At 36.4% G+C, this 24,345-nt stretch overlaps 1 protein-coding gene across 1 annotated transcript in view; it reads right to left on the reverse strand.

The window, feature by feature from the left end:
- LOC126257939 (dentin sialophosphoprotein-like) overlaps positions 1 to 24,345 on the reverse strand; it is a 113,659-nt gene that overhangs the window by 35,252 nt on the left and 54,062 nt on the right. Inside the window, exon 5 of the mRNA XM_049955603.1 lies at positions 14,468 to 14,651. Coding sequence (XP_049811560.1) covers positions 14,468 to 14,651 — 184 coding nt within the window. The remainder of the gene's footprint in view (positions 1 to 14,467; positions 14,652 to 24,345) is intronic.

Genomic DNA, 24,345 nt, shown 5'->3' on the forward strand with positions numbered 1-24,345 from the left:
AGGCAGTCTATCGTGGTGGAAGTTATTGATGAGGTTACTGTTGCAGTAACTGGCCATAAAGCACGTGCCCCAGATAGTACTAGTGCTCCTGCAGTGTCACGAGAATTGTCTGTGCCATGATCAACAGTACGGAAAGTTTTGCAGTCTATTTTACACTAGTACTGGTACACAATACACACAGGGCACCAACTGAAACCTTGAGATCCACAGCAGCATTCTCAATTTTCTCTTCAGTTTCTGGTACAGATCAAAGTTGATTAAATGTGGCTGGGCAATATTCTAGGGATTGAGGAGGCACGTTTTACTCTACAGGACGCAGTGAATACACAGAACTGTCAAATTTGGGATACTGTTAAAACAGGTTGGACATGAAGATCCAATGCACTTGCCATATGTGACAGTGTGGTGTGAATTCACAAGCACCTTTATTCTCGGTCTGTTTTTCTTTGATGAGAATACATCTAGAGGGCCTGTCAGGTATACCATGGCTTCTGCAATTATCAAGACCTCTTTGTACAGCATGTAATTCCTGCTTTGGAAGACTGCAACTGTGCGGAAACCATTGTTTCCATGCAAGATGGTGCAACACTTCATAACGCTTGTACAGTGGAAGATCCGCTTAATGCAACCTTCTATGCATGTATTATCTTCAGAGGTTTCCCAGATGTGTGGCCTGGCAAGATCACCTGATCTGAATGACTGTGATTTTTGGCTCTGGGGAAATCTAACAGAAGGCATTTACCAGTGACATGTTCGGTCTCTACCTGATCTAAAGGACAGTATACGGGAACATTTGCTCAGATTCCACTGAACTACTGTGAGCAACTGGTGATCACATTGTTTTACTAATACAGCATCTCTTCGACATCTCCAGTGCTCATATTGAAGGGTTAATAATAATATCCACATTATATCTTTCTCACTTGTTTGATCTTTTCTGTCAACATCCAACTCCTAATCCATCACATATGGAAATGTTTCTACATGTCTTCCTTACATTCATAGTGTCAAATTTGCACCTGGTGGCTAAAACTGAAACTAATTTTTCCCAGCATAAAACTGGTCTGAATTAACTCATTAGTGTATCTACCAAGTTTCTCTCCCATTCAATAATTACAGCCTACACTGGATCTTTGTAAGTAGTTTTACTTTATAACCACCTGATATTTTGAAAGATATAAACAACAAATAAGTACACATAATATAAAGTTAACAAAATTTGCTTTACTCTCCTTTTCTTTTTGTTCATGATCGCAATTCATCGAAAACATCTGGCTTACGACTTTGTATCTTAAAAGAGTAAAAATGTTGTTAGAAATATTTTATTGAATTTGCAGTCTTTCCTGTTTTACACAGTTTTTAGCAGTCATTTTAAGTGCTTTTAAGGAATGGTAAGACCCTCTTTTGTCACTGCAGTACTACTTTGGGCATATTTGTATAGGTGTGAAGTGCCCATCATACAGAGACAATGCATCAGAGTTTTATTGGTAAAAAAATGCTGACTAAAGTTATAGTTTGTGGACCTCAGAACACTTGTGATAACCCTAGAACCCTTGCTATGTATTTACTATATCAGTTAAAACTAATTTTTGTGCCTCAGACCAGATATTAAATGTATATTTCATGTGTATAAGTACACTAACTTTGAACCTCTGAATCTTTGTGACAGATATCGATATTGGAATAAGTTTCAGTGTTTCCTGAGATCATTATCTTATGAACATATGGCTAATATTTGATCATTTCCCATGAAAAGAAATTATAGAAGTGGCCATCAATACAATCATTTCTTTTCGTATCCGAAAATCATGGTTTTAAGGATGTATCTTCATAACGGGTACTGATTTTCGAAAACTGCAAAATTGTATTTCTAGATGAATGGTCTAAAGAATGTATAGTTCAAATTTGAGCCATTTGCTGTAGCTAGTTATTTAGATAATTGTGGTACATGGTGCAAAAACAGCTAAAAATCAGTTTTCATGGTTTCCTGCATAAGCACAGTAATTTTGAACTTCTGGATCTCGGTAATGAATCAAAATATAAAAAAAAGTTTCAAGGTTACCTGAGAACATCATCTTATGTATATACGGTAAATATTCAATGATTTGTCATGAATATAAATTATAGAAATGGCCATCCCACAATTGGTGATTTTCGTAGCCAAAAACCATGATTTTTCAGTATTTTTTCAGGAACCACCACTGAAAAATGGTGCTTTTATAAGCAATCTAAAGTACATCTGAGACCACACCTAATGCAAAAGAACCAACTGCTTTGCTCAATTTGCCTGTGCTGGGGGAAGTGTGCAATGTTTAAATTTTGACTCTGTTCTGTAGGATAGCTACAGTATGCCTGTTCTTCCGATAGGTATGCAAATGATTACTAGGCCAAGAACTGTCAAAAACAATTGACCCCTAATTCTTTGGAATACATTGATACCATTTAACATTTTCTGGGGTGAACAAACTGAAGTTAGTGAGTGCAGCAATGTACGTGCTTACAACACTTGGAAAAAATATAATAAACTTCGACAAAGATCAAAATGACCGATCGAAGTCCCTATGTGGAAAGTTCAATTTGGTTTAATAAACTACCAAACTTTTTATTGTGGTACTATTATAGCTGACATTTGCAAAAGCCATTATTTTAATGACTCTTTGCAAAGAAAATGTAAATAAATAAAATGGGACACAGGAAACTGCTTCAGGTGTTTAAGAATGGAAAAAACAAATTGCACAGTATGTCTTTTGCAAGCAGGATGCTATATGGAAAAAACGGCGCATCAGAAAAAGAGGCACTTGCAATTATTTGTACATTCAGAAAATTCAAGTTTCTCTTTGATGTCATAATGTAACTGTTTAGGCACGCTATACAGTTCTAACTTTTTAAAAGTAGTATAAACTGCTGCACAGCCATCTCAGTAAGAGTGTATTTTACCTTTAACAATTTGAATACTCTGAATTTGAATTTGTGCAAGGGACACACAATCTGGACTCAGACACACTGTCAAAATGGTCTACTGGCTCAGGTTAAATGGCAGCAAGAAACTAAGTGAAAGTACGACGTGCTGTATATGAAAGGAGCTAGTGGTGATCAAGAATTGGAAAGCGCATATAAAAAGCCAAGGATATACTAAAATTAAAGCATATGTTTGGAATCACTAAAGAACAATTACAACATAGATGGGCTTGAAAAGAAAATGTGTATTACAAGCTCTTGACTGGGATACTGTTTGGAGAGAAAGGTGACTATTCAGGTCATTGAAAATTATGTTGGACACAACCATTGGTAGATTATTTTTGTTTAAGCTATAGTGATTTTGGATTAAGCAAGATTTGGACAAAATGAAGGAAAACAATAGTCTGCCAAAGACTGTAGTGGGAAATAAGGGAGAAGGTATATAAAACAATCTGAATGTGTGTCGAACAGTGTCACACTTGATACTACAGGATTCAGACTATATGAGTTTATGAAGAGACAGAAGCCATCAAAGTTAATGATAATAAATAAAAGCCAACTTGAATAATTGTGGTGACATGCACAGGATTCTTTAAAATAAATGATTAAATTAAATGTGTCACGATGAACATGCTTTTGACTTGAAAATACATTTCAATCAAGTATGTTACATTCCTCTACATCTACATCTACATCCATACTCCGCAAGCCACCTGACGGTGTGTGGCGGAGGGTACCTTGAGTACCTCTATCGGTTCTCCCTTCTATTCCAGTCTCGTATTGTTTGTGGAAAGAAGGATAGTCAGTATGCCTCTGTGTGGGCTCTAATCTCTCTGATTTTATCCTCATGGTCTCTTCACGAGATATTCGTAGGAGGGAGGTATGTTCTCGAAACTTTGACAAAAGCCCTTACCGAGCTACTGAGTGTCTCTCCTGCAGAGTCTTCCACTGGAGTTTATCTATAATCTCCGTAACGCTTTCGCGATTACTAAATGATCCTGTAACGAAGCGTGCTGCTCTCCGTTGGATCTTCTCTATATCTTCTATCAACCCTATCTGGTACGGATCCCACACTGCTGAGCAGTATTCAAGCAGTGGGCGAACAAGCGTACTGTAACCTACTTCCTTTGTTTTCGAATTGCATTTCCTTAGGATTCTTCCAATGAATCTCAGTCTGGCATCTGCTTTACCGACGATCAACATTATATGATCATTCCATTTTAAATCACTCCTAATGCGTACTCCCAGATAATTTATGGTATTAACTGCTTCCAGTTGCTGACCTGCTATTTTGTAGCTAAATGATAAAGGATCTATCTTTCTGTGTATTCGCAGCACATTACACTTGTCTACATTGAGATTCAATTGCCATTCCCTGCACCATGCGTCAATTCGCTGCAGATCCTCCTGCATTTCAGTACAATTTTCCATTGTTACAACCTCTCGATACACCACAGCATCATCTGCAAAAAGCCTCAGTGAACTTCCGATGTCATCCACCAGGTCATTTATGTATATTGTGAATAGCAACGGTCCTATGACACTCCCCTGCGGCACACCCACATTTGTGGGGGCTAGGAGTCATATTCTTGAAAAATGGTACAAAGTATAATGTCTGTTAGGACAATTAACTGGAGTGTTAGTAATACTTTGTACATCTACCAACTTGAGCCTCATTTTTCAGGATGTCTGAATATTTAGAATAATATTACAAAATAAGTGATGATGAATGGTACTAATCTATTTGAGTAATTGTATCTACTTTCTCAGATTTTTATATAAATAGGTGGGCATAATTAGTACATATACAACTGGGCAAAATATTCAATGATGAATCCAGTTACAATTATGGTACTACCACTTGATCAGTAAGAATTGTTTATTTTGAAGTATATAAACATTTATGTAAAATTACTTCTTATGTAGTGCTGTGTGATGCTTGAGTGCATTGTTAATGATGGCTGTTTTTAATTTGTTTAATTTTGTGGTGAAATCTATGGTATTCTAAAGCTGCTGATGTTATATTGACACTACCTGTGCTGTGTTGGGGATCCACATCAAACTCAAGTATATAACTTCTGACACAAAGCATGTAGGGTAATGTATATAATATGGGTAAAATAAAAATTAAAAACCAGTCTGTGTTGCTTTCATTTTAATATCACATGACAGCAAAATTTGATAAGGTATTCTTTAATACCTTGTGACTGTACATATTTGTTTCAATAATGAGTACAATACTGATGTATTATACGGCGTGACAACACATCAAATGGACTAACAGAACCATGACACATTCAAACAAGTGAAGCACACACAAACAATTGGCTAAGGTGAGACAACAGTGGCAGGAGGGTACCAAGATGTTACAATAAGCCGAAATGAAAAGGTGTGGACATTGTAAGGGGTTATCCTCCTCTAGCATTAATTTTCCTCAACAGAAACAGTTGACACTGGAAATATTTTTCAAATTTTGGAAAGGTCAGTTATCTTCTCAGCTGTTTTTATGAAAAATTTCATATAATTTCATACACAAAAAGTTATATTTCAAGCTAAAATATATGGAAAGGAATTACTTTATTTTTGTTGTTATAATCAATATTATGTACTAGCTCTGAATGTACAGTTAAAATTATTTTTTTAGCAACATTTGAAATTACAAAATATTTGGCACACTTAAAATCTCTATAATTAATTATGCAATCTAGTACTGTTTATTATGTTTATTTCTGGGTTCATTTATAAAAGGATGATAATAAATTAACACAAATTCATTTGTGAAGAAAAATTGTAAACCATTTGGAATATTGTTATTACCACAGAGTGAGGTAGTAGTAAACAGGCCTCTGATGTGATCAGAAGTAATTTCTGTAATTTCAACGAACAATGTAATTTCGGCTTGGTTACTGTGAAAATTCAAAAGACAGTGTGATATAGTAAAATGTGACACAAATAAACATTCAAAAAACAAAATTTCTGCACAGACGTTCTTCAAATTTATTTATATCAATTGGGCCATGAGAACCTAAAATGTGGAAATTTCAGCTTCAAGAATCAGACCACAAGACATGAAGAACTCAAGCCAAGTACACGAGAAAAGATAATCTTACTCCTCACAAATCTTATGAAAAGACTTCGAAATCGTTGACAGTAGTGACAATAAAGGAGGGAGGGGTAGATTACAAGTGCGGGCATCATCCGGTATCAATTGAATAATAATGAAGTTTTGTCTATTTCAGAAAAGAAAGTGATTTATGTCATTTGCAATTTGTGTATGAATAAATTTCCAATCATATGAAGCAAGAAAACTGAAAACTGCCCAACAAAGTAAATCATACTAACAGTGACAATGAACTACTGATAATGACGTAATGGATCAAAAGAAAGAGGACTTTTCAACTACAACCAGGGACATCAAAAAGGAAAGATAAGTATAAACTATTTGTGAAGTTAATTTGTTTGTGGACTCTTGTGCTTGTTAACAAAATGAATAGGGATGAGTGTGGGAGTGAGGTAGAAATGAAAATTGTAGGATCCAGCCAGGACATGTCTGAGCCCAGTGAAATCATAGTCAGTAAGGAACAGTAAAGACTGACATTTTGCAGTTAATTTTGGCAAAACTAGAGAAATGAAGACAGATAACAATAGTAAAATGGGTAAAGTACAAGATCAGATAGGTCAACTTAGTAATCAAGTTTCAGAGTTAAAAAGTGGGTTGTCAGATGAGTTAAAAAGTGTGAATGAAAAAGTTATTATATTTTAGAAAATAAATTTATTGTTTTGGAAAATCAATTGGTAGTTAGACAGTGAGACAATCGACAAATGTTGATGACATCATAATTGAACAGAAGGCCGTAATGGAAGAAGTGGAACATAATATTGCCAATTTAAACCAAAAAATTTCAAATGTTGAAAACAATATGCAAACTAATGTAACTGTTTTAGAACAAAAAATTTCAGTGGTTCAGGAAATTTATGTAAACCAAAGTCTATGTGCAAACAATAGTATTGCTTGGTCCAACACTCCTATCAAAAGTTTTCCATCAGATAATTTCCATCCACTGTATATTGTATCAGGCATGAATGACAATCAAAACATTAAATTTGTAAAAAGATATCTTGAAGGTGAAGCTCTGTCATGGGTAAATTTAAATTTAAGTCATTGAGAAACATATCAGAGATCTGAGAAAAGTTTTTTAAATAAATTTTGCTCGGGAGCAGAACAGGTGAGAATCAAAAGTGAATTTTTGAATGGTCCTAATTATAGGAATAAGAACGGCACTTTGAAAGAGTTTTGTAAGAATTTAAAAAATTATCACACCTTGACAAACCATTTGAGAAGTGAGCTTCATTTGAGATTACCAGAAAGGTTGCAGTGGGATTTAGTACATGGACCTGATGATTGTCTTGAACAATTTTTATAATACGTTGGCGGGCTGGATAGGCAGCAGAACGAAGTATGTACCATAATAATCGGAATGATAGAAATCACATTGGGAGTAACTACAGAAACAGTGATAATGGCAACTTCTATCAGGATCAAAGTGTCACTAGAGAGAGAAATTTTGAACTTCAGAAGGATAGGAATAATGGGGATAACCATGGGCATTTTAATAGAAAAAACAATCATAGAAGTTACTAATCGGGAAATGGTAGTTCGCATCAATGAAGGTCCACAGTTTTGGGTGAGGAAACATAACAAGCACAGGGTTCTCAAGTTACACCTGCAATCAGACAATAATAACAGTGCCAATGATATGGCACTTGTATCTGAAATTGAACAGAAGGAATATCAGATTTCTCATTTATGTTTTGATCAAAAGTATTGGGATACTGTGTTTAATTATGATGATGTAGGTGCTATCTCAAATCAAAATGTGAGAGTAGTGAGAATTTTGATGTATTATGTACTAACGATTTCTTGTCGTGGTCAGAAAACAGTGTTGTTGATGTACGTTAATCAGATGATGACTGTCTTGGATCTGAACTAGGTGATATTTTTGATGTAGATGTGAATGAGAGCTGTGAAGTAACTGAGGTTGGTAAGTCTGAGACTGGTGGCTTATTGCAAATTAATGTAAGTGAGGTAAGTAACTTTGATTGAGATGAGACTTGTATTGTCAGTGATGTTGATGAAGTAATTTTGGAAGAATATGATGATGATGAGTATCGGGTATTTGTGGAGTTTCAGAATAATGTAGATTCAGAGTTATTTGTAAATGATGTTGACAATACAGGTAAGGTTAGTGACATATGTGATAATGTAAGTGACAGTCATGGAATACCAGTCCAGTAAAAACAGTTTTTCATTAATGTCATGCAGAGTAATGATCCAAACAGTAAAGGTGAGTTATCTGTGAGCCTAGAGATAGAGGTGAAAACTTTTTGAAGTTTGTTTGGGGCCAGATGGATGATAACACAGATAAATGTGTGTTCTGGAATAAGTTAGCTATTGCTAGTCAGAATTTGTATCCAGATTGGTGGAATGAAGTGAAAGAGGATCTAAGCAGGAAGTGTAATTTTGACAATAATGTGTTTTGTGTTCCTTCTGCAGGAAGATGAGACCCTTGAACACAGATGCATAGTGATCCGTAGTCTTGAAGAAAATACACACTATGTTTGCAGATTCATACGACTATATAATGCTGTTTTGTTTGTCAGGAATGTAGTATGTAAGATGATGTGATTTATAAAGTTCTGTCTTATCAATTGACTGAGTTTAAATCTATGCCACACTATATTTACAGGTTCATACAACTATATAATTATAATTTTGCGATAGATTTGTGCTTTATAATTTGATACATATATGTTATGAGACTAAATGAGTAGATCCTTTTACAATTTTGAAATGGGACAATGCCATTAAATATCTAGTAATAAATTTTCTTAGCTTAGAATATTATTATGGTTAAATATTATTAATATTCCTATGTACTCTGCAGAGAATAATGAAATTTGTCATGAACTCTTTTGGATAAAGTCTGGGTGTTCTAGTAAATTGAGTGAAGACTCATTTTATACATATGTTCTGTAAAAATTAGTAACAGTATATCTGTGTATATCAGCTCACTAGTTCATTTTTTCAATGCATTTAGCACTGTTTATTAATGTTTCATATGTGAACACTTTTTAATCCATTCTGACGTAAACCATGTATATGTGCTTTTTCATTACAAATGGGTAGAGCGTACACCGTGTGATGTGAGGGAGGTATTGAACAGCACACTTAGTACACAAAACAATGTTTCGGAATTTGATGTGAAAGCTAGACAGAAAATAACCTATCCACTGGAGTGTGTGATGAGAAACCTAGGGAGGAAACTGAAAGATTTAGGTGGATCCACTCCCACACTCCTGTGTGGCTGCACCCTTGCTGGTCCAGTCGGCTTACAAGAAATCATACGTGCTGGGTAATATACTCATGTATCTGTAAACTACATCAGTGTTGTGACTGAAATTTGTAAATTCTAGCCAAGAAACTATCTTATATGAAGAATTAATGGAACTATTTGTTTAGAAAGGCAGTCGCTGCCATAGACAGTGTCATTCCACGTAAATGTATATTTTTTCGAGTAGGGGTATTAACGTCCCAATACATTACGTAACTTCAAATAATGCTGTGGGAGATTGATGTTCTATGATTGATGATTTGTTACTTTCAACACAGAAATGTGGAAACTTAAAAAGTTGAAGAGTTCATTCTATGAACCACGTTGTAAATAATTATCAGAATCTGATAAAATTAGGTGTTGTTAGGTTAGTAGTCATACATTTGAATGAATTTTCTTATCTCAGCACTCAATATGTATTTTTTGTATCAATTGTAAATTAATCTTCTAGGATTCTATGCACATAGGTCAGTTTGTATGTACCATTAGCAAATAGTGTAGAAGACATTTACAAGCACAGATAGTATATCAAGCTGTATACATTTCTGATTTCACACACTGATTTTGGCCCTCAAGCTGCTCAATTATGTCATCATTCAAACCTATTTATGAGTCTGATTATGTGTATTTATCCTGAGTACTGCATTATTGTACATCATTTGAACCTGAGTTGTGGGCAAACTCATGCTTAACTCTGTTTTGGGTACCCCTGGTCATTGAGACTATGTGTGTGCACTCAAGGAGAGTGTGCAACTATTGATTGAGGCAAGATGCTTCCTATAATTATTCTTTACATATGATTGAACTTATTGATATATGATTATGAACTTTTTGCTGGTGTGGTTTGGATTCATGGGTCGGTCCCCACGTCGTAAGCTTAGTTTTTTCATTATTTTCTCCTTTCATCAGTCAACATATCCTTACATACTCTGGTTTAAGTGGCTGATTGATTTTGTGTTATATTCCTACTCATGCCTGAATATATTCTTCTGGTTTGTATCCCTTGTCATGAGTTTTTCGAGTCAGCTCCCTCATCATACCCTTCAGCTCTGAATGTTTTTTTCCTTCTCTTTGAAGATGTTGGAGGTGTGACTTTATAGATGTAAACTTGCAATTTGTAATTCTAGTAATTTACATTGTCTCTGCACTTATTTCTAAAATTTAGTGCTGTAATGTTATAGTTTTGACTTTGTATCATTTGTCTTGCGACAGGATGTTCCACAGATCTGGAAATATGAATGCCATGTCCTTATATATGTACAGATTATGGCTTGTATAGTAGATTTTTTTCTTATGTTTTCTGTAAAATGTTATGTATCAGATAGTTCTATACATATGTATTCTATCTTTTGGCATAATTTTGTACACCGTTTGGGAAATCTTATAATAGGAAACAAAATAATGTAAACACATTGTTTCAAATTGTGTGAGGGGGACATTGTAAAGGGACATCCTCCACTAGCATACTTTTCCTCAAAAGAAGTAGTCGACACCAGGAATATTTTCTGAATTTTGGACAGATCAATATTACCTCAGTTGTTTTTCTGAAAAATTTCATATAATTTTATACCCAATATGTTGTAATTCAAGCTAAAATCTATGAAAAAGAATTACTTTATTTTCGTTGTTACAATCGACATGTACTAGGTCTGAATGTACAGTTAAATTTATTTTATTTTTTATTTTTTGGAAACATTTTTTCTTGACATGTGAATTTGTGTAGTTTATTATTATTATTATTGTGTTATAAATGAATCCAGAAATAAACATAATAAACAATACTAGAATGCATAATTAATAATGAAAATCTTAAGTGTGCTAAATATTTAAGATTTAGATTTCAGTATTAATTATGCATTCTAGTATTGTTTATTATGTTTGTTTCTGGATTCATTTATAACATAATAATAATAATAATAATAATAATAATAATAAACTACACAAATTCATATGTCAAGAAAAATTGTAAACCATTTGGTATATTGTTATTATCCTAGGCATGAAGAAATGGAGCCAACTACGTGAGAAAAGGTAAGTAAAAAGTTTATTGTAAATGCAAATTTGACATATGATGACATGGGTGGAGACCGTGGATGTTATTTGAAGACAAATGTTGATGGTGTTGAGACAGCAACCAGCCACAAATTTATTTTAAGTCCCTTTACTCAAAAGGTACCGTTACCGGTTTCGAATCATTACAATTCATCGCCAGACGGCTTTCATGGTTTCATTAGAACATGTGGTGCATTTTTTATTGATCAGTTGTCCTAAAATATAAATAATACATAATTATAAACAGGCCACACAGATGGTTGTGTTACAGATTTGCATTGGGATGTGACTTATGGGAAATGTCAGTTTGGAGTATTTGTTTTTATAGTTTTCATCCAAAAGATGATGTTCGTAGTTTCTGCCACATTCTTATCATTGCACACATAAATTTGTATAATTGAGCACTTTAGATTTGTCACTGAATACATTTCCAACACATTCTTATCATTGCATGTGTAAATTTGTATCACTGAGCACTTTAAAAAAGTACCAATAAGTAACACAGACCAACAAAATGAAACCAAAATAATTAAAACAGTTGTTCATAATAATGGATATAAACCCATCATAACAGAAAAACTCCACAACAAAATGCAAACAAAAACCACAGATCCACTTAACAGCAATCCACACAACATGCGCTCCAAACCAAATCAGTGTGCCACAGAAGCCAAACCTAAATATGCTGCTCTCCCATATATAGGCCCACTATCATACCAAATAGCAAACTTATTTAAAAAGAAAAATATCACAATCAGCTTTTCCACAAATAATAAATTACAACAAAAAGTAATCCATGATGTAAATACCTCCAAGAGTCCCTACAGTAAATCAGGAATATACAAGTTCAAATGTGATACATGTCCAAAATTCTACATTGGACAGACAGGCAGAAGTTTAAGGCTTAGCAACTTTAACAAATCTGCATTTGCAGCCCATATTGCTGAAGAAAACCATTCAGTGAGAAACACTGAGAACAACTTAAAAAATTTTACATCTAGCAGAAAAAGGAGCCACTATGAATATATCAGAAGAAATAGAAATAAAATAAAAAAGTGCCCCAGACTATATCCTTAATGTATAAACTCAGTTAGCTAACACCTCGTTCCTGAAAAATTTCCAAAAACTATTTTCCACCCTCCAGAGCAAATAATATTCCTAAACCTATCTGCAGATCAAGTAGCAAATTTATGTGTTACTACAATTGACAGGATGCTAAATGTAAATAAATAATGTATTCCTTACCCAAAAAAACCTTGACATAGAACATCTATATAATTAACGTAACAATATTCGCTCTAATATTCACAAAATCACTTTCTCTCTGTACTTGTGTAAAAGGTGTTTCAGTTGCATAAGTGAATATATGATCCTTTTCCAAACATGGGACATCTTTATAATTTTACAATATATCAAAGCTTCTTTGACACTCATATCTTTGTAAACACTTTGTATCTATCAAAACATGTGGTGCATGTTAGAAATGTATTCTTTGATAAATCTAAAGTGCTCAGCGATACAAATTTACATGTGCAACAATAAAAATGTGGTGGAAATATATTCAGTGACAAATCTAAAGTGCTCAATTATACAAATTTATGTATGCAATGATAAGAATGTGTCGGAAACTACGAACATCATCTGTTGGACGAAAACTATAACAACAAATACTCCAAACTGACATTTCACATAAGTCACATCCCAAAGCAAATCTGTAATGCAACCATCTGTGTGGCGTGCCTATAATTATGTATTATTTATATTTTAGGACAACTAATCAATAAAAAATGCACCACATGTTCTAATGAAAGCATGAAAGCTGTTGATGAATTGTAATGATTCGAAACCGGTAACGGTACCTTTTGAATAAAGGAAAGTAAAATAAATTTGTGGCTGGTTCCTGTCTCAACACCATCAACATTTATTGTAAATGTCACTCCTCTTAAATCTTATGAAAAGACTTCTAAATCGTAGACAGTAGTGACAATAAACGAGGGAGGGGTAGATCACAAAATTGAGTGGTTATCACCCATCGCCAATGAAAATGGCAATATTTGCATATTGTAAGTTAAATATACAATAACACAAATAAATCAAGTTCCCTGTAAATTTATATCCATAACTCTCTCTCATTGAGTGTGGTTTTGTTCACCACCCTATTTCTTCAAGAAACATGGATTGAAAGAATGACACCCCTCACATCTACATTATATTATACAAAACAGTGATAATGAATATACACTTACTAATTTGTAATATTGGGAGAATGAAATAATGACTGGAGCAGCAAAAATACCATTCAACCAAGATAATATACACCTGACGTTTCAAATCTGGAGCTAGCTTTCTAAGAAGATATAACAGACACAGTACAACAACTGAGTGGGTAGGGAAAGAATACTAGACTATATTATTGGAACAATACGAAACCTTAATAACTAGTACAATGGGATGTACCCTCAGCCATACAATTCACAGTAGTTGGGAGAGTATAGATGTACATGTAGAATATAAAGACAATAATTAAATTCAGAACTTTACTATCCAGGAAGGTATAGATATTCTCTTTGATTCATAAAATATAACCACAATATCTGTTCTTATCATCATAGTTTTGAGGACTGTGTGACAAAGAAAAGTTTCAGTCAACAGTTTTTTGTTACTTGTGCCCTGAAATAACATACTCATACCTAAAGAGTCACTGTCAGAATTGGAGACCTTGACTAAGCATACCTGTAGCAGGTAATGTTCTCTATTAATATGGAAATACAAAATTTCATAACATGTCACACAAATGTTTGAATGGTGTGGCTACCAACTAAGCTAGAGCAGAAAATCATTTTATATGGCTGATTACATATACATTACACAGATTCTACTGATTAACATTCAGAGTATTAGCTTGGTTACTGTAATGGTGGCATAAACTTTTTTATTAATTATGTGAATGTAATCATTCCAGAATTAGTGATATTTCATGGATCGAATCAACTGATTTCAGGAATATAAATAAACAAGCACTCAAGTGTCTGCATGACTAGTTAAGCCTAAATGAAGATCCATACCCCGAAGTGTCCTATTCTGAGTTTCAGTTGCCATCCTGTTATCTAGCTGCTCTGAATCATCTGAGGTGTCAGCGTGAGAAGTCACTCTTACATGTGGTGCATGTAACACAGGTTGTATTTGTTCGGACTCATCAGAACTATCCTCGTCGGGTGGCAACGTAGTTTCTGCCTTCTTATTTTGTACCTGAAATTTAAATGAAAATTAAAGTGAAATTTCCTGAAGTCACTGACTGTAAACTAATTTATTCCAGAAATAAACCTTTAAATAAAATTAAACAATGGAAAATCCAGGATGGAATGTACAGTATTATAAAAAGGATAGTTGCTACTCACCATATAGTGGAGATGCTGAGTCACAGATAGCACAACAAAAAGACTGTCAGAAAATGAGCTTTTGGCCAACATGGCCTTCATCAGAGATAGAAAATACACACACACACACACACACACACACACACACACACACACACACACACACACCTGACCGCACATCTCCGACGAACGCTTTGTTGGGCAAAAGCTTTTTGTTGTGCCTATTGTGATTCAGTATCTCTGCTATATGGTGAGTAGCTACTATTCTTTTCATAATATTGTTTAAATAAAAGTATATTCACATACAATTCTAAGGCTTATCTATATCAGCCACGTACACTACCTGATAAAAAATGTCCAGGCATCCCTATGTGATAGGGATTGATCGCTAGGTGTCACGAGAGGCAGACCTGCCAGTACAGAAGGAAGTGAGGAGTATTGTGTTGTCAGCAGAAAGCAGTAACAGCAGATTACGGCAGTCAGGACAGCTCAGTGATTTCAGACGACAACTAATCATTAGATCACATGAGTAACAAATTCATAAGGGACATTTCAACCATTCTAAAGTTTTCCAAAATGACTGCTGATGATGTGATTGTGAAATGGAAATGCGTAGAAACAATAATGGCTAACCCAAGACCAGGCACACATCATGTACTGATTGCGAGAGTCGGTCGAGCATTGTAGAGGCTGGTAATAACAAATTGCATCAAATCAGCAAAAGGAATAATTCTTGAGTTCCAAGGTGCTGCCACAAGTTCAGATAGCACAATGAATGTGCACAGGGGGTTAAAAAGAATAGGGTACAATGGTCGAATAGTTCATCAGAAACTAGACATTTTATAGTCAATGCTAAGTGATGCTTCAGGTGGTGAAAAAGTGACGCAACTGGACAGTGGATGACAGGAAATCAGTCACTGGGGGTGGTGAATAATGCTATAGCCCATGGATCTGATGGAAGGGTTTGGGTTTGGGAAACACCTAGTGAATGTTACCTGTCATCATACATAGCACCAACAGTGAAGTGTGGAGAAGGTGTTACATATGGTATGGCAGTGGTTTTCTTGGTTACTGGAGTTGAGAAAACACTATATGCGGGAGAATATGAATACATTTTACAGCACTGATTACTGTGTACAGTATAGGGAAAGTTCGCAGATGATGATTGATTGTATCACCATGACAGTACACCCTGTCATAGTGCAGCATGTGAAACAATGGTTTGTGGAGAATAACATTCTTGAAATGGATAGGCCTGCCCCGAGTCCCAACCTGATCCCCATAGAAAACCTTCAGAACGACTTATAATGTCGACTTTGCTCCAGACCTCAGCATCCAACATCACTATCTTCTATTGTTTCAGTTACTGAGCAAGAATGGGTTACCATTCCTCCATGTACATTCAGACACCTTACTAAAAGTGTTGTCAGCAAAGTGTTGAGGCACAGGGTGGACAAACCCCCCTCCCTATTGTGTGTCCAGATCCTTTTCATCGGAAGGTGTAGTTCTAATATATCACAGAAGTTCATGTTAGAGTGCATACTGTTGAAGAGTGAAATATTTTTTTCATGACATATTGCACTTAAATGTTATTGAGTGGAACTAAAGGAGACACTTTACTCTTTTTCATGTCATGCAGATTGACTAAAATGGGTTGATGATTGCTATCTGTCTTTCCTTCTACACCTGACATGTTGGGAAAATATTTGAGCTCAATTACCTATGTGACATGCTCAACATATTACTTGACATACAATTTATGTCCTATACATCCATAGTGCTTATATTACCAATCTATCTCTCTGCTTGAGACCTACCATCAAATACTTCTAAGCTATTTAATAACATTAATTCCATGTTTTACAAAATACAAAATTATGAACATCCTTCTATCAGATTCTTTATTTTCCCAATATCTCTACTTATAGCTGTCACATTGATTATAATGGCGTATGCAAAACTATTATTAAAGCTAATTAGTCATTACTCTACCACAAAAATCAATTTTTATGGCTTTTAATTTTACGAATATAGTCACTGACTTATTCCACATCTCTATAGTTGGTTGTGAGTAAGTTATGTATTCATTTGGCTCCTATTTGGATAACAGAAAGCTGTTGCATTCATGACAAATGAGCACAATTTTTAAAACATTAAAAAATTACAGATACCAGGAGACAGTGTATAAAAAATCACTAAGAAGCTTATACTTGTGTGTTAATTTTAGACAATGTTGTTGTTGTTGTTGTTGTTGTTGTGGTCTTCTGTCCTGAGACTGGTTTGATGCAGTGCAAGCTGCTTCATCTCCCAGTACTTACTGCAACCTACATTCTTCTGAATCTGCTTAGTGTATTCATCTCTTGGTCTCCCTCTACGATTTTTACCCTCCACACTGCCCTCCAATGCTAAATTTGTGATCCCTCGATGCATCAGAAAATGTCTTACCAACCAGAACCCTTCTTCTTGTCAAGTTGTGCCACAAACTCCTCTTCTCCCCAATCCTATTCAATACCTCCTCATTAGTTACGTGATCTACCCACCTTATCTTCAGCATCCTTCTGTAGCACCACATTTCGAAAACTTCTATTCTCTTCTTGTCCATACTAGTTATCGTCCATGTTTCACTTCCATACATGGCTACACTCCATAGAAACACTTTCAGAAACGACTTCCTGACACTTAAATCTATACTCAATGTTAACAAATTTCTCTTCTTCAGAAACGATTTCCTTGCCATTGCCAGTCTTCATTTTATATCCTCTCTACTTCGACCATCATCAGTTATTTTACTCCCTAAATAGCAAAACTCCTTTACTACTTTAAGTGTCTCATTTCCTAATCTAATTCCCTCAGCATCACCCGATTTAATTTGACTACATTCCATTATCCTCGTTTTGCTTTTGTTGATGTTCATCTCATATCCTCCTTTCAAGACACTGTCCATTCCGTTCAACTGCTCTTCCAAGTCCTTTGCTGTCTCTGACAGAATTACAATGTCATCGGCGAACCTCAAAGTTTTTACTTCTTCTCCATGAATTTTAATACCTACTCCGAATTTTTCTTTTGTTTCCTTTACTGCTTGCTCAATATACAGATTGAATAACATCGGGGAGAGGCTACAACCCTGTCTCACTCCTTTCCCAACCACTGCTTCCCTTACATGCCCCTCGACTCTTATAACTGCCATCTGGTTTCTGTACAAATTGTAAATAGCCTTTCGCTCCCTGTATTTTACCCCTGCCACCTTTAGAATGTGAAAGAGAGTATTCCAGTCAACATTGTCAAAAGCTTTCTCTAAGTCTACAAATGCTAGAAACGTAGGTTTGCCTTTTCTTAATCTTTCTTCTAAGATAAGTCGTAAGGTTAGTATTGCCTCACGTGTTCCAACATTTCTACGGAATCAAAACTGATCTTCCCGCGAGGTCCGCTTCTACCAATTTTTCCATTCGTCTGTAAAGAATTCGCGTTAGTATTTTGCAGCTGTGACTTATTAAACTGATAGTTTGGTAATTTTCACATCTGTCAACACCTGCTTTCTTTGGGTTTGGAATTATTATATTCTTCTTGAAGTCTGAGGGTATTTCAGCTGCCTCATACATCTTGCTCACCAGATGGTAGAGTTTTGTCAGGACTGGCTCTCCCAAGGCCGTCAGTAGTTCTAATGGAATGTTGTCTACTCCCGGGGCCTTGTTTCGACTCAGGTCTTTCAGTGCTCTGTCAAACTCTTCATGCAGTATCGTATCTCCCATTTCATCTTCATCTACATCCTCTTCCATTTCCATAATATTGTCCTCAAGTACATCGCCCTTGTATTAACCCTCTATATACTCCTTCCACCTTTCTGCCTTCCCTTCTTTGCTTAGAACTGGGTTGCCATCTGAGCTCTTGATATTCATACAAGTGGTTCTCTTCTCTCCAAAGGTCTCTTTAATTTTCCTGTAGGCAGTATCTATCTTACACCTAGTGAGACAAGCCTCTACATCCTTACATTTGTCCTCTAGCCATCCCTGCTTAGCTATTTTGCACTTCCTGTCGATCTCATTTTTGAGACGTTTGTATTCCTTTTTGCCTGCTTCATTTACTACATTTTTATATTTTCTCCTTTCATCAATTAAATTCAATATTTCTTCTGTTACCCAAGGATTTCTATTAGCCCTCGTCTTTTTACCTACTTGATCGTCTGCTGCTTTCACTACTTCATCCCTCAGAGCTACCCATTCTTCTTCTACTGTATTTCTTTCCCCCATTCCTGTCAATTGTTCCCTTATGCTCTCCCTGAAACTCTCTACAACCTCTCGTTCTTTCAGTTTATCCAGGTACCATCTCCTTAAATTCCCACCTTTTTGCAGTTTCTTCAGTTTCAATCTGCAGTTCATAACCAAGAGATTGTGGTCAGAATCCATATCTGCCCCTGGAAATATCTTACAATTTAAAACCTGGTTCCTAAATCTCTGTCTTACCATTATATAATCTATCTGATACCTTTTAGTATCTCCAGGATTCTTCCAGGTGTACAACCTTCTTTTATGATTATTGAACCAAGTGTTAGCTATGATTAAGTTATGCTCTGTGCAAAATTCTACAAGGGGGCTTCCTCTTTCATTTCTTCCCCCCAATCCATATTCACCTACTATGTTTCCTTCTCTCCCTTTTCCTACTGACGAATTTCAGTCACCCATGACTATTAAATTTTCGTCTCCCTTCACTACCTGAATAATTTCTTTTATCTCATCATACATTTCATCAATTTCTTCATCCTCTGCAGAGCTAGTAGGCATATAAATGTGTACTACTGTAGTAGGCATGGGCTTTGTGTCTATCTTGGCCACAATAATGCGTTCACTATGCTGTTTGTAGTAGCTAACCCGCACTCCTATTTTTTTATTCATTATTAAACCTACTCCTGCATTACCTCTATTTGATTTTGTATTTATAACCCTGTAATCACCTGACCAAAAGTCTTGTTCCTCCTGCCACCGAACTTCACTAATTCCCACTATATCTAACTTTAACCCATCCATTTCCACTTTTAAATTTTCTAACCTACCTGCCCGATTAAGGGATCTGAAATTCCACGCTCTGATCCGTAGAACGCCAGTTTTCTTTCTCCTGATAATGACGTCCTCTTGAGTAGTCCCCGCCTGGAGATCCGAATGGGGGACTATTTTATCTCCAGAATATTTTACCCAAGAGGACACCATCATCATTTAACCATACAGTAAAGCTGTATGCTCTCGGGAAAAATTACGGCTGTAGTTTCCCCTTGCTTTTAGCTGTTCGCAGTACCAGCACAGCAAGGCTGTTTTGGTTAGTGTTACAAGGCCAGATCAGTCAATCATCCAGACTGCTGCCCCTCTTCAGGAACCACACGTTTGTTTGGCCTCTCAACAGATACCCCTCCGTTGCGGTTGCACCTATGGTACGGCCATCTGTATCGCTGAGGCACGCAAGCCTCCCCACCAACGGAAGGGTTGCAAGGTCCATGGTTCATGGGAAAGGGCGGGAGGGGGGTTAGTAGACAATGTAACGCTTGTAATTTTTGCACTGTGAGGGGCAAAGTGGGAAACAAAAAGTGTCATTAAAAATTTGATTAGGCTACCCCTTGACTAGCAGAGAAAATTGATTACATGTTTCACAATATCCAGAAAGCCTATGGTACAATTAAGCACCATTATGTAGTAAACAAAATTCATATTTGTGGAATACCGAAACAGGCATATACCTGGATGGTAGGCTTTCTTATGAATAGAACCCTACATATCATTCTTGATAGAGTGACATCATAACCACAAGTAGCATAAAAGACACCTCAAGGAACAGTGTGGTAGGATTGTTACTTTTCACAGTTTATGTAAATGAATGGCACAGAATAATTTATGTTCTTTGTGGCTGTTTGCTTGGCTGTAAACAGGAATGTCATACGACTAGAAAATTATTACAAAATGCTGGAAGACTTGAAGATGAACTGAATTTGGTGTAAAGACCCACAACACCAATAAACGTAATCTAATGTGTGGCATGATCGATGATCAGTAACAGAAATGAGTCACAACCATAAAGAACCTAGGAGTATATGTTTGGAGCAACTTAAGGTAGAATGAATGCATAATTCTAGCCATAGTACAGTTGGCTACCACACAGTTATTTATCAGAATAATCCTACGAACTGAAATTCACCCACGAAATTCGTGTTTTATTCAATCACATAGCATCCTTGTTTGTATGAGATGGAAGCTCCCCAGTTTTGAAATGCTGAGAGTGAGTTGCATAAAGTATATGGACAGAAGAGCAGAGCAGACACTGTATAGAGAAGAAGCAGCTGTGATAAGATGTGGAGAACATAAAGAAGAAGCTGCAAGTGTAAGACAGGGCTGCTCATTTTTACTGTCTTGTTCAGTGGATATATTCAGAGGGCATAAGATGAAGTTAGGGAGAAACTAGGAGCTATGAGAGGAATTAAAATTCACGCTAAGAAAATAGAGATTTTCTGATGATATCGCAGTGTTAAGTGAAGATCTGCAACAATTAGAAGTGATTCTGGACAAAATGGAAACCATCCTCAGCTCTTCTTATACAAGTAACACAAAAATTAATAAAGGTAAAATGAGAAACTTAGTGGTGATCAGACAAAACACCATTGCCCAATGCTCACTTAACAATGATAGGTTGGAGATGGTCAAATCCATTATTACATCCGATGTAAATCTAGGAAAGATATTGTAAGGCAAATCTACCATACAGAAGCTGTGTTTAACATGAGAAGAAACCTTGTCACATCCAGCTGCATAGGTAAACATAACAGGAAAGACCTCATTTGTTTGTTAGAGTGTGCTGCTGTATGGAAATAAAACATGGACACTTGGAGAAGCAGAAAAACAGAAAATAACAGCCTTTGAGACATAGTGTTACCACAGAATGCTTAAGGGTTCTTGGGTGGACACAATATCAAATGAGGAAGTGCTCCAACACAGATGGAACACAGGGCTGGCCATCTGCTGAGACATTATGGTATCATTATTAAAAGTAAGACTGAAGGGACAGTAGAAGCAAAGAGCGCAAGAGGCGAACTGAGACTAAAATACATCAACTCGATTATGGAGGATACTAGGTGCACCACCTATATCATTCTGAAGAGGAAGGGTGGAGACAGAAATGCATGGAAGCAGCTGCTAACCAACCTGATGCTTGAAGACCTAAGAAGAAGGCACCCCTTATTAAGTTGGCTTAATGGAAGAAATAGAAAACATTTAAAGAAGAGCTGCACAGTTTGTCACAGGTTAGGCAGTTTGAAAGTGTCAACAAAGCTCAGTAAAAGATGCTACCAGAAAGGCAATGTGCATCACAGAGAGCCTCACTCTCAAAATTCCGATCGCTCATGTTCCAATACGAGTCAAGAAACATACAGAGCGTCTAGGTTAAACATGTAATAACATAAAACGTAATAACTTGAGATGTATCTGAGATTTCTTGTGATGGTTTGGTTCCACAAATGTGGTGAATCAAAATGTTTTCTGTGTTTGCTTGCGGAAAATGCCGTTTGAGCATATGTGTACTCCTTTATTCATCTAAACGCAAGTCAACAGCCATGGGGACTCCACAGCAGAAGGTGTTCTTTTTGCTTTCTCTTATGGAGCTAAAGTCACTTCATCCAATCATTAGATTGGGAGAGGTAGTCCATCGATTGCTTGGCTGCCTAGAAGCCCATAAATTAAGCCACTTAATTTTTTTCTGTGGGGGTTCAACAAGAATCAAGTGTACCAGACACCAGTTTGTGATCTATCAGATCTGTGCCATCACATTTGTGCTGCTATCGCAAATGCTACAGTTACAATATTTCAAAACACTTGAAGAGAAATGGAACACAGATTAGATGTCTGTCGCATCACTCATGGTGCACATATTGAGGTGAATTAGGTGTGTAAAAAAAAAAAAATTTTGAGTTACAATACTTGTAGAAAAATACCGTCAATAAATATCTCAATTACTTCTCAAGCTATTACATCTTAAATTATTACATGATTAATCTGGGCACCCTGTATTACTTCTTCAAACTTATATTTTTCAGTGCATACTGATTGGTAACAGTCCTGAAGTAGGAAATGGACAGGGAGAGGGAGGGGGTGGGCAAGGGGGTGGGGAGAAGGGGGTGAATAATTCTGATATACCATGTACCCTCTGCCACACAACATATAGTGAGTTTGAGTAAAACTATATTTGTAGACATTAATGTAGCATTGCAATAGGAAATAGTACACATAGCACAAGATTCTACACTTTTGGTGGTATTTATTAATTCTTTGTTTGCTGCAGACGTTCTTGCTATATGACGAGCTGAGCACTGCATCGTTATTGCCTAATGTAAGAATGTGGAGTCTTGCAGCAGGTGACACTGAATAGAAAGTTTTTGGGTTTCCAAGTGATTAAAATTAAACGAGCTTTCAGCCAAGCACTCCTTGGCCATTATCAAGTGGTATCACTGTCAGTAGAATGCCGGTTTGCCTTTATATATACTAGCTGCCAGCTATGGTGTCACTAGTGCTCACATCAACTCCAAATATGGGCATGTGTTGCCTCAGTATTCACTGTGCCAGCTCCAAACACATGAATGCTGGAACCCACGTTGTGGTGAGCTGCAGGCCAATCTTTACTATGGGTTTACAGGTGAATTTTATTTCAATGGCTTCTTATTATTTCTTGTCCATTTAGAGTGGAAAAAGTTCTCTGTCACTCAGTTAGTAATATTCCATAAATTTAATGAAACTTTTGAATTGAGGTGTACATAATCCAAAATGTTCAGCCTTCCCTGTGTATTTTCTGAACAACATTTTGTTCATAGACAGCAACAATGGAAAAGATGTGCATGCACCTAAAAAGTTTACAGAAATGCATGAAAACAGTAGGTATTGTGTGCACTTTTCCAATAAAATCTTCAGGGCAATGGGAATCAAGGTGTATGATCATTTTCTCATCATCTAAGGATGTCCCATCAAGAGAAACTTAAAAATATTTTATGTTGATATATGAAATGTTTAATATCATAAATAAATGACCATTTTTGTCTATCTGATACAGTGCATTCTGTATTTTTACTTATACATACTTCTGAAATGAAATAGACATCACAGCACTTCAAACTTCCAGTCAATATATCTACACTCCTGGAAATGGAAAAAAGAACACATTGACACCGGTGTGTCAGACCCACCATACTTGCTCCGGACACTGCGAGAGGGCTGTACAAGCAATGATCACACGCACGGCACAGCGGACACACCAGGAACCGCGGTGTTGGCCGTCGAATGGCGCTAGCTGCGCAGCATTTGTGCACCGCCGCCGTCAGTGTCAGCCAGTTTGCCGTGGCATACGGAGCTCCATCGCAGTCTTTAACACTGGTAGCATGCCGCGACAGCGTGGACGTGAACCGTATGTGCAGTTGACGGACTTTGAGCGAGGGCGTATAGTGGCCATGCGGGAGGCCGGGTGGACGTACCGCCAAATTGCTCAACACGTGGGGCGTGAGGTCTCCACAGTACATCGATGTTGTCGCCAGTGGTCGGCGGAAGGTG

This window comes from Schistocerca nitens, chromosome 1, assembly GCF_023898315.1.
Source record: "Schistocerca nitens isolate TAMUIC-IGC-003100 chromosome 1, iqSchNite1.1, whole genome shotgun sequence".
Classification (NCBI taxonomy): Eukaryota; Metazoa; Arthropoda; class Insecta; order Orthoptera; family Acrididae; genus Schistocerca; species Schistocerca nitens.